Source organism: Megalobrama amblycephala, linkage group LG15 (genome assembly GCF_018812025.1).
Source record: "Megalobrama amblycephala isolate DHTTF-2021 linkage group LG15, ASM1881202v1, whole genome shotgun sequence".
Taxonomy (NCBI): Eukaryota; Metazoa; Chordata; class Actinopteri; order Cypriniformes; family Xenocyprididae; genus Megalobrama; species Megalobrama amblycephala.
In genome coordinates, this window is record NC_063058.1 from 14,371,797 (window position 1) to 14,384,400 (window position 12,604).

The 12,604-nt window shown below is 34.7% G+C and overlaps 2 protein-coding genes across 3 annotated transcripts; both read left to right on the forward strand.

The window, feature by feature from the left end:
• The first annotated feature begins 85 nt into the window (after positions 1-85).
• Positions 86-2,267, forward strand: LOC125247377 (C-C motif chemokine 3-like). The gene is made up of 3 exons (XM_048158635.1): positions 86-246; positions 440-554; positions 1,718-2,267. Exons 1-3 carry the CDS (start codon positions 177-179, stop codon positions 1,827-1,829), a joined length of 297 nt encoding a protein of 98 aa, XP_048014592.1. The 5' UTR covers positions 86-176; the 3' UTR covers positions 1,830-2,267.
• A 6,645-nt stretch (positions 2,268-8,912) lies between these two features.
• LOC125247866 (monocyte chemotactic protein 1B-like) lies at positions 8,913-10,697 on the forward strand. Of its 2 annotated transcripts, none has more exons than XM_048159392.1 (4): positions 8,913-9,091; positions 9,917-10,054; positions 10,241-10,358; positions 10,462-10,697. In XM_048159392.1, the coding sequence occupies exons 2-4, from the start codon at positions 9,991-9,993 to the stop codon at positions 10,619-10,621; spliced, it is 342 nt and encodes a 113-aa protein (XP_048015349.1). In that variant the 5' UTR covers positions 8,913-9,091; positions 9,917-9,990; the 3' UTR covers positions 10,622-10,697. The 2 variants fall into 2 exon arrangements, with proteins under 2 accessions (XP_048015349.1, XP_048015348.1); XM_048159391.1 differs by having other exon boundaries at positions 8,915-9,102.
• The last annotated feature ends 1,907 nt before the right edge of the window (positions 10,698-12,604 follow it).

Sequence of the window (12,604 nt, forward strand, 5' to 3'; positions counted from 1 at the left end):
GGGTGAATTTTACGTCAAAATCCCCCTTCCTCAAAATCCACCCATAAAGGGATCTCCCCACTACAGAACAATGTGTATAAAAGCTGACAGCATGTGCCATACAGCAGCAAGTCCAGCTTGAGTGCTTCAACAGACTCCCTGTTCCTCCACTGATCTAGCTAAACAAAACGGCCAGTATGACTACTTCTCGCTTCACCATCATCTCCGCAGTGGCGGTGCTTCTGTGCGCAGTTAGCCTCAGTGAAGGTAAGATGAGGAGGCGGATAGATTAGATGTTTTTAGTACAAAACATGTAAAACGTTTAAATAGTAACGCATAGTCTAGTTGTATTTTGAACTTTTTGTTTGGCAAAAATGTTAACACAATTTACAGTTTTATATTAAAGCAAAACGTTAAAGAATTTAACAAAGAATTCTTGCTTGTGTTTTTTGTCATCCAGGAATGCGTGTTTCACCTCAAAGATGCTGTTTCTCCTTTACGGACCGTCCTCTGCCAATCAAACTAGTGGCCGATTACAGCATGACAAGCCAGCAGTGCCCCAACGAAGCTGTGCTGTAAGTGTAACAACAATATATCTGTGTTTTTGTGTATGTGGGGGGGGTAGGGCCTTATGTTTATTATATTAATAGTATAAATTATTTCATTCATTTTGATATTATTAATATTGTTTATAATAATAATAATAATAATTACTATTATTATTATATTTTATTTATTATATCCAGCATTTTTATTTGATTAATTTTGGTATTATTATTATTATTATTATTATTATTATTATGTTTATTATATTAATCATATTTTTTTTATTTTATTAATTTTAATACTATGAATATTATTTATAATAATAATGATAATAATAATTACTATTATTATTATTCTATTTTTATTTATTATATCCATTATTTTTGTTTCATTAATTATGTATTTTATTCATTTTTATATTATCAATATTGTTTATAATAATAATAATAATAATAATTATTATTATTATTATTATTATTATTATTATTATTATTACGGTTATTATATTTTTATTTATTATATCCATTATTTTTGTTTTATTAATTTTGGTACTATCATTATGTTTATTATATTAATAATATTAATTATTTTTTTATTAATTTACTATTATTATTATGTTTATTATATTAATAATAATGCTTTATTTTATTAATTTTTATATTTTTTATTATTAATTAATACTGTTTTATATTATTAATATAGTTGTTGATAACAACAACAATAATAATAATTATTATTATTATATTAATATTAGTATTATGTTTATTATATTAATAATTTAATAATATTTATTTTATTAATTTTGATATTATAAATATTGTTTACTACTACTAATACTAATAATAATAGTAGTAATAATAATAATTACTATTATATTTTTATTTACTATATACATTATTTTTGTTTTATTAATTTTGGAACTATCATTATGTTTATTATATTAATAATATTAATTATTTATTTTTTATTAATTTGGTATTATTATTATGTTTGTTTGTCATATTAATAATGCTTTATTTATTTTATATTACTAATATAGTTGTTGATAACAACAACAACAATAGTAATAATTATTATTATATTAATATTAGTATTATGTTTATTATATTAATTATGATTAAATAGATTTGAACTAATTTGACCAACAGAGCAAGTTCATGTGTGTTTAATGGTACTGAAATTCTCTTTACAGGTTCAAGACCGTAAAGGGCCGTCAGGTGTGTGCCAATCCCGCTGACTCATGGGTACAGAAGCACATCCAGACCATTGACAGCAAGCGTGTCGGGAGCCAGGGGTCCTTGTAACCATGTTGACCTGCGTCTTTCAACTTCTGAACTTCTGATTTGGAAGCATAGGACAAGTGTGGAGTCTGAGCAAAACTGAAAAAAAAAAGAAAAAATGCAATTATTGTACCCGCCGACAAATGCATTGTCACTAACTGATCAGCATATTGAAGCTATTGGGTTAAACAATCCAGAATGTACTTTGTTTGGATTTATCTATGTTCTGTCATTTGTTTTTACTAATGTATTTCTAATGAGAGTGTTTTGTGCTGAAGAATACAGCACTGCAGATTATTAGCCTATAGCTCAAAGTATAGAAGTTTATTGAAGAAAAATGTATTGAGTTTGAATTTTTTTGTATTGTGTCATTAGAGACAAAACATATAATGAAGAAGATCTCTTTTTATGTAAGTTTTTGCTAACTTAACCTCCTCACAATAAAGACTTTCCGGGTCTCAATTTGGCTTTTTCACTCTTGTTCATTTGTGTTATAAATAACCTTTTGCCATGATTCACACAGTTCACATTGTCCAGTTTCGAGATTTCTGTGCGGTTGAAAACCCTTTAACATTCATATTTGCATATTTAAGAGGCCATTAACATTTATAAAAAATTATATTGCTCCCTAAAAGCTTTAAATAAGATTTATGGATTTAAGGTTTATGATTGCAAGCCATTAGAAAGATTGGACTAATGAAATCTGCGATGATTACCCTAATATTAAAACAGCACACTGCATTATGACTCTGGCTGCGTCTGAAATCACATACTCTCTTGAGTACAGTTGTGGTCATAATTATTGGCACCCTTGATAAATATGATCAAAGATGGCTGTAAAAATAAATCTGCATTGTTTATTTTGTTGATCTTTAACAAAATTAGTTCTGATTCGTCTTCTATAATGCCTGATGAGTTTGGAGAACACCTGACAAGAGATCAGAGACCATTCCTTCATGCAGAATCTCTCCAGATCCTTCAGATTCCCAGCTCCATGTTGGTGCTTCTTCTCTTCGGTTCACTCCACTCATTTTCTTTAGGGTTCAGGTCAGAGGACTGAGATGGCCATGGCAGAAGCTTCATTTTGTGCTCAGTGACACATTTTTGTGTGTCATTGTCCTGATGGAAGATCCAACCACGGCCATTTATTGGATTTCTAGCAGAAGCGGTCAGGTTTTGATTTTTTATCTGTTGGTATTTGATCGAATCCATGATACCATGCATCTGAACAAGATGTCCAGGACCTCCAGCAGAAAAATAGTCCCACGACATTAAAGATCCAGCAGTATATTTAACCGTGGGCATGGGGTACTTTTTATCCATGTGTGCACCAAACCCATCTGGTGGGTTTGCTGCCAAAAAGCTCTTTTTTTAGTTTCATCTGACCATAGAAGCCGATCCCGGTCTGAAGTTCCGGTCTTGACTGACAACTGAATATGCTGGACGAGAGCAGAGGATTTTTCTTGAAACCCTCCTGAACAACTTGTGGGGATGTAGGTGCTGTTTGATCATTTTTTTAGGCTTTCTGAGACTCAAGACAAAACTAATCTCTGCAATTCTCCAGCTGTGATCCTTGGAGAGTCTTTGGCCACTCAAACGTTCCTCCTCACTGCGCATTAGGACGATTTAGACACACGTCCTCTTCCAGGCAGATTTGTAACATCTTTAGTTGATTGGAACTTCTTAATTATTGCTCTGATAGTGGAAATGGGGATTTTCAGTGCTTTAGCTATTTTCTTACAGCCACTTTCTATTGTGAAGCTCAACAATCTTTTGCTGCACATCAGAACTATATTCTTTGGTTTTTCTCATTGTGATGAACGATTACGGGAATTTGGCCTTTGTGTTTCCTCATGTTTATACTCCTGTGGAACAGGAAGTCATTATTTTCCTTCAATGAAAGGCTAGATTTTTGCTAATTTTATGAATTAAAGATCAAAAGGATAAACAATGCAGATGTATTTTTACAGTCATCTTTGATCATATTTATCAAGGGTGCCAATAATTCTGACCATAACTGTAGGTACTTATTTTGAATAAGTAACCCCTTTGTGACCGCTAAAAAAATGGGATAGTAAAATGGTATTGTATGTACACTTAAGAATATCACCGGAAGTAGTAGGTATTTGGGCACATTTCTTTTGTCACATACTGTTTTTCACCTATACCATATAGTAGGGAAGTATGCGATTTTGGATGCAGAGTATGAGTCACAGACACGTCCAGATGTTTAGCATGCAAAATATCTCTCGGCATCGATGACACATCTGCGCTTGTCTCAGATCACGTTTTTGATCATACACTATGTTATTGTCACTCACGTGAATGAGCACTGATTTGCCTCAGATTTCGGGAATTTGTTGGCGATTTCCACAAAACTGTTGGCAAGTGAAAATCTGGGCTAAAATCGTGCAGTGCATACTCGGCATAAGGCCCGTTCATACTAAGAATGATAACTAAAGTAACTATTAGCATCCACACCAACACATGATAATGTTCTGTTTATTATCAGCACTCGCTGCAGTTCTGTTGTCTGTCTCTTTAAATGCTCAAGCTCTTTAAAGGGGACCTATTATGCCCCTTTTTTCAAGACGTAATTTAAGTCTCAGGTGTCCCCAGAATGTATCTGTGAAGTTTCAGCTCAAAATACCTCACAGATCATTTTGTTGTAAATACCCATTTTTGCATGCATGCAAAAACATACTGTGTTCGTGCATGTGTCTTTAAATGCAAATGAGCTGCTGCTCCCCACCCCCTTTCCAGGAATGCACTTCCTTAATTCACAGCTCCTGCCTGCATGGATACTCTGCCAAATACTATCAAAACATCTGCTTGGTTTTGATTATCATCATGATCACGCACATTGCAGTTTTTCTTCATCATGAAAATGCACTCGTTTTAAAGCTATATCAATTTGAACCTCTGGCACGCTGAACAAAAAATTTACCACTAGTAGACACACGCGAATCAAAGTATTTATTTGCTAACGTAAATACTCTCGAGACTAACAATATATTGTATTATAGTACAATATTATAAGGCATGCCTTATTGTGTTTAAACTGTCAAATACATATAAGGTTACGTCAAAAACACAAAGTTCACAAACACAGTCAGTTATGTCTGTGAACGTAAACAGCAGGGACAGAAATTGCATATGTATATTAGATCTGGCGCTTTCCCTTCAAAAACAAAGCTAATCCACTATGTCTTCAGCAGCTCAGATGTCGGGAGTAAATGAAGACTGTTATGTTCACTCAACAACAAAACATCTCAATCGCTTATGAGACATTCTAGGCACTACAGCTGCTCTGGCGTTGAGACAATGGGACTATGTACAGTTCACTCAAGGCAGAAACGTCAGCAGTCATGGGGCGGTGGGAAGCACTGTTTACATCATAATTGATTTCACTGCTTCTAAAAAACTCATCATTCTGGCACGAGATACAATGTGCACCACTGCACATTGCTTTGTACTTGTGTACACCACATGGAAAGTTTATGACCTTATGAGTCTGACGTATAGTGAGTGATCATTTTCCACCACAGTGGTTTGTGGTCATGTGTCATTCCACTGTTGAATCTGAGAAGGTGAATCTTCAAATATAACCAGACTCAGTTCTCTTTTCTCACTGCAAACATACGTCATGTTGGTAATAGGAAATAACACGGCCCATTTTAGTTCCAGATACTGTGTGTGTATAGCTATCTGTATGATTTGACCATGTATAAGTAGAGGCAGTGGCCAGAACATGAGAATTAAGACTAAAACTAGGATTGTTAGGAGGTTTCAGAGACTTATTTTGATGGCTTACATAATCACACTGTTTCTTTCCCCTCTCAGCGATATAGGTATGTGCATTTAGCCTGTTTTCAAACTTTTTCAGGCCAAGGACCCTTGAGAGATGAGAGCTGGTCACTCAGTAATATAATAAAGTATCATATAATGTGTAATGTACATCCTTTACATGCATATTTTATATTGTTTACATTGAAAGGCATAAAAAAATCAATACAGTGATACAGTCATATACTGTAGGCTACTTGTACATTTCACTTTATGTGCATTTTAATGGTGCAAGGACAAATAAATATTTAAATGTACATTATGCAAATCTTATTAAAGCCCCCTGTCAATCATTGTATCCCTTAAAACTCATTTCTGATCACCAAAATTACATATTTAAACGTTTTTGTTTACTGTGAGAAAAATCTTAATGCTTTATAATAGCTTGAATGTAACTCTACACCCTTGCCTCATTTAATATACACGGATCTATGAATATGATAATTAGCCCCGCCTCCACTCACTCGCACGAGCTCAGACGAGATCCGCTCAGTCAACTTACTGTGTCCGACGCTGCACAACGTCGGACACATAACGGTAATTAATATGATTGACTATGTTATCAAACAGCTAATAATGTGTTGCTAATGTTACACAAACCATGTTCCAGTTCGCCATCTCAGTCTGACGTCTGAAAATCAATATCCTAAACAATTTGAACAATGTCACTGGAGAAAGGCATATAGGCCCAGTTCATAATATTCATCATACACTCGCCATATTGCTAAATATACCCGATTTTTCATATCAACAGAAAAATATAGCGGGATAACCTTCTTTTGACACTCCCTTGCCCGGTCAGTTAATGATATACTAAAGCTCGCCAGCACATTGATGTGGTTGGTTACAATGTGGCTTGTGATGTCAGATTTTCACCACAGGAGGACTTTAATAAATTACATTTTTAATGCATATTATCATCTCTTTTTTAAACAAAATATATCAAATTAAACTATTACTATAACAGTTACCCGACATGAAATACTGAAAGTTTTAAACTGACATTATTACAGTTTGTGTGTAAATAAAATGCCTTCACAATGGAGTGGATTTCAGCTTCTTTTCAAAAGGGAAATAAGATAAAAGTGTCTGGAGATACATATGCATGGTTTTGGGAAGTAGGATGGGTGAGAGAAACAAGTTTCCTTAATACTGGCAGATCCTAAAAAAGTTCTCGGCTGACATCTGGTGGTGAATTTTTAGAGCTGTTACAATTATGATTTTTAAATATCTCATTGAGATTTATGGGAATTGTCTAAATATGACTAAACCTACTGAAGGCAAATATAAATATGAAAATGCTGATCATTAATACAAGTACAGAACAAAATATTCATGGTTAGGCCTAATAGCCTTTGATATTCAGTGTCCATTCCTGGTCTGTTCTGCAGTCCTCTACTGCCACCTACTGATGAAAGCTTTCAGTCTGATAGGATTTCATTAGGCTACATAACTATAAAATATGTTAAAAAAAAAAAAAAAAAAAAAAAAAAAAAATATATATATATATATATATATATATATATATATATATATATATATATATATATAGGCTTATAAAGTTTGCAGAAGTATTTAAATAATTCATTTTAAGATATTCCATTTTCTAATGAAAGTACAAGTATTGAGGAACACACATCTTCTGGACCCTGTGAACGTGTTTCAAACATGTTTAGACACGTATTATTTTAGTATGACAGAAAATAACATTTTATAGTAAATGCAGTGTAAGCTCACAAGTAGATCACACCTTTTTTCTTACCGTAACTAGCTGTACCTTTACTGACTTAAATATGTATTTTATTTCAGGTTGAATTATTCTAGTTCCTCTATTAGACTAAGAAAAGCCACTATAAATAGAAGAAGTGGTTTTGTTTTCTTAGAGCATGAGTTTTAGGTAACAATTCAGATATCTTGAAGATCTTCTGATTTTACATTTAGTGCTGAGCATGACAGGCCTGAAATGAAGTTGTTTTCCTGTTGATTTCCTGAAGCACATTTTCAATTTGTCTAAAAAAAAAGTTCCTTCTACAAAGCAGAAAAAGGGAAGAGGTGAAGGAACAGACAAAAACACACACAAAACAAAACAGAACAAAATCTACAGACCTTCCTATCACATAAGGATTTACAAGAATATATTTTAAAGAAAACTATAGGCTTTTATCTCATATATAGGCCTAATAAAGTGCTCAGATGTTATTCAGAACCAAAGGTGGGAAGTCCAGGGGTCAGAAAGTAAAAGTCCTGCCATATTTTTATTCCACCCACTGAAGCATTAATGAGATAAATAAGTGTTTAATTGAGTGATAATTGACCGTTATTGAAGACACCTGATGATAACAAGCAGAATCACCAAAGGAGAACATTTTAAGTCACCATCATGGAGATCAGGGATTGCTTTAGTTGAGCTCTTGACCCTTGACTTATTTATATTACATTTTGTTTGGTTGCTGTAACTGAGTTGCAACATTCAGACAAGCAAAAAGAAAAGATGATCAGGTGGTGTTGGTTATGTTTTCAGTAATAAAGCATGTTGCAATGCATTCTGGGTGCCACCAATCAAAATTCATCCATGCCTCCCATCATGCATTGCTGCATGAATAAATTATGAGCTGAATTGTCTTAGTAATTTTCTTTATTCTCACTATTTTATTTTTTGCTTTTTTCTGTGACTTTTTAGTAGCTTGTTTTCTAGTGTTCAGAGTTGATCTGTTTATCAGAATATGTTGCTTGTCACCGTTGTTGAGATTCATACGCTGATTCTTGATGTCTGTGTGTGCCTAAAGTAAAGTTGTTGTTGTTTTTTTTATCTATCTGAACAACTTTGATAAATCCTTCATATTTATTGTGAAAGTTGATCTTGTGCTGTAGAATCACAGTGCTGCTGTAATCAATAATGTAAATCTAACTCAGAGATTGGTCTCTAAATGAGTTCAGATCAAATAATGACTATGTAAAAACATAACCAACACCTGATCATCTTTTCTCTTTGCTTGTCTGGCTGTTATAACTCAGTTACAGACAAACAAAATCTAATATTAAAAAGTCAAGGGTCAAAAGCTCAACTAAAGCAAACCCTGATCTCTGTGATGGTAACTTAAAAATTGGGATTTTTCTCCTTTGGTGATTCTGCTTGTTATCATCAGGTGTCTTCAATAACGGTCAATCATCACTAAATTAATCACTTAATTATCTCATTAACTTTAACACTGCTTCAGTGGGTGGATTAAAAATATGGCAGGACTTTTACTTTCTGACCCCTGGACTTTCAACCTCTGGACTTTTGTATGGACAATTCAAAGGGTAGTTTATTTTGGCATGTTCATATCAGATGAATACCGGGAGATCGCAGACAAACTGCGCCAGCTTCTTCATACCATCAGAGGAGCGGTGACAGAGAGGACGCGATTCCTGCTTCTTCATTTTCCCTCTTCTTAAAGGTGAAATACAGGTAATTTAAAAAGAAACTGTTTGAAATAGAATAATACTTTGACTATTGCAATGGATTGTGAATATAAACCGTAGCGTTGGTGAGATAATCCAAGAATCCAAGGTTTTAATGATCCAGTGATCCATACATTGAATAGTATCAATGTATTATTGTAATTCCTGGTGTTGTTTTGTTCATGCTAAAGTTATGTAAGGGTTAAATGATTCTTAAAATGGAAACTTTGTGACCGTGATTTTCCAAACTTTACTGTTCAAAGTGCGTTTATTTCCCAATCACTGGACGTTTTCAGTCAGACAGAATTCTGACCCCCTCCAGGTTACCCCCGAGGTTGTGGGAGTGGTTAGGATTAGGGAGTTGAAGTTTGGCTTGTCAATATACAAGCATTGTTTTCTCATATTTTTATATTTCCATTTCATTTTCAGTGGTGGTCATTTTTGATAGATTTTTATTTTGTTGTGACCATTTAGCCTTTGCAAAGACACATTACTCTATTTGAACACTTTCTTGTTAAACCAGGACGACATGCATAGAATGTAAATCTGTTGTAAATCCACTCTTATGGGAAAATTTGTGAATTGTTTATAACATAGCGATAGAATGTGATTATTTTTTATATTAATGATTCTAAATTGAACTGTTTGGAAAAGATGACACTGAGATCAATTAAGATTGTTAAATATTTTATTTGTGCTTTTGAGAAGTAACAGACACCAACTGAATGGTGTAAATAAGCAGACAGATCAGATGTGTCCTCTTCATCTTCTCCTCTTCTATCAAAGTAAATTCTCATCTGTTTGCTCGGACTCCTGAACAGGACCTGCAGTATCAGATCTGAGATCTTCAAGCTCTACAGATTCTTTCTGTCATTGTGAAGAAACATCTTGAAGAATGAGAAGCCTGATGTTTCTGCTCGTCCTGGTGATCTTCTGCTCTCTACAGATGACTTCAAGCGGTGAGGACTCTTTGATTTTAATTAAGATAAAATTAATTGTTTTCAGATTTTTTCATGGAAGGTTTAGTTTCATTTGTTTCAGGTGATTTAAAAATATAGCAACTTATTAAACTGAAAACTTTTGTCTTATTTTTTGCATGAGCATGGTATAGACTTGTGATGGGCCTTTTTGTCTTCATATTTCAGCTCCCAATCCAACTTATGCAGCAAATCCAAAGTGCTGTATGAAGTTCACTAAAGTGAAGATTCCTGTGAGACAGGTGAAGTCTTACTACTGGAGCAGCAAATGCAAACATGCTATTGTGTGAGTGTCATCTTAGACTTTTAGATTTTATTTTAATGTCAATCTGAATGAGACACTCCATTAAAGAAACACTTTGATCTTATTTTTGTCCTTTTTCTCTCAGGTTTCAGACGATTAAAGGGAGAGAGTTCTGTGTAGATGCAGAGACCACATGGGTGAAAAGACATGTTGCTAAAATGGACCAGAGAACAAATTCTAAAACAAGCTACACTATTTCTTTAACTCTGTATTTCATATTGTTTATTGTGCTGATGGGTATATAGAACTATTTTATTCACAGAGTAATTTATATGATTGGGTTCAGTTGTTTTAATAATAAAATATAAATGATAATTTTTATCATCATGCAGTTTTTATTCCTCGTTGCACACATTTTGAAAATAAACTTTTCATTTAAATTTAAGTCTATATTTCTGGTGGATCTCTCTCTCTCTCTCTAAGTATCTCAGGCCCCGTCCACACGGAGACGCGTTTTTGTGAATACGCACAATTTTTTTTATCGGATAGGCGTTTTGTCCACATGGATCCGGCGTTTTCGAAAGGGGAAACCGCTATTTTTTGAAACCGGGTCCCAGAGTGGATAAATCTGAAAACGCCGTCTTTGCGTTTTCTTGTGGACGGGGCCATCCGTATAGACGGTATAGACCCCTTAATCGCCTACGTCACTGTGACGTCACCGCTCTAGCTGGAGGCAAAACATAAATAAGAACTCATAGCAGGCGCGCTAAAAGTTTGAGGTTTTGACTTTAAAATGTCGTCTTGTTGTGTTTTTGGCTGCCAGAATAGAAGGAACAGGACTTTTGGTTCAAAACTAAAGTTTTACCAGATCCCGGCAGACATTCCTTCACAGAAATCAAAAAGATAATTGTGGTTGAAAGCAATACGGCGTACAGACTGGACGGAGACGATCATAAATAATGCTCGTGTTTGCAGTGCACACTTCATATCAGGTAAAATAATCGATGCATATTTAATGGTGTGTTGGTTTTATCTAGTACAAATCAGCAAGTTTCTGTTTTATATGTGAAAATCGCCAAATTTCAGCGCAATAGCTAGCTTAAATGTTAAACAAACATACAGCGATAAATGTGTGTGCGCCATCCTTTGAATGGTCTCTTAAAATAATCCACATTGCTAGCCATAATCATAGTTAGCCCAGCGTTAGGTTACATTAGACAATAAGCCTTGACAAAATTCCCCGAACCACCCGAAAGTAATTCATATGTTGTCTAGGAAATATCCAAAAGTTAAGTTAATTTACAAAAATAGCTGTCACGGTCCCGCAGAGTCAGTGACTGTACATATTCGGACAGTTCTGAACCTTCTTGTGCATCTATGTTTAATAAATCCCTCCTAAAACATGCTAGCTTACGCTTGTCAACATTGAGTCCAGCGTCTCTTTTTGCCTCCAGCTAAGCCCCGCCCACCAGGAAACGTTGCAATGTTTACAAACTTTTAAGGGGTCTATATTTTCTGAAAAGATGATGTCATCACCCCACGTGTCGACCCTAGTCAGACGGCGCTAACACCACAAAGCAACAACAACAACAACAACAACAATAGCAGACTCTAGATGCTTGTGTTGTGTTGCAGAAGCTACTGAGCCAAAATAAAGCATTATTTCTAAGCTTTACTATAGTTTTTATACAGCGCACAAGGTTTATATGCATGCTCCAAGTCTTATTCGCTGCTTTAAGTGTATCTCTGTGGCAGAATTACAGCGCCACTTAATGGTCTGCCATGTATACTACATCGTTTTGAGTCGTTTCAGTGGTTCGTGTGGACGCAGTTGTTTTTTGAGACGAGGGAAAAAAAAGATCGGTTAGGGCCAGTGCCCAAGGAAGTCGACCGGAAGTTGAAGTCGGCCGCGTGCCGCCATCTTGTAGCAGAACTTCACTTGCGTTAGCATCCCATTGACTCCCATTCATTTTGGCGTCACTTTGACAGCGAATAACTTTACATCTAAGCGCGTTTAAAGACTCCATTTGTCCATTATTTATTTCTAAAGATACACGACAATGTATAAAGGGCTCCATTACCTTCTATGTTACATTATGGCCCCGTAGAAACAGTTTTTGTAAAAATAGGCTAACGATTGCGTCATAACCACTCGACTCTCTGTCGCACAGTAGAGAAATTACCGTACAGACAGGAGGAGAAGCTCGCAGGCAATAGTATGCATTAACTTAATATGGCGTACTGGCGTTACATTTTAAAATACTATACAAAATAATTAATCAGAATAC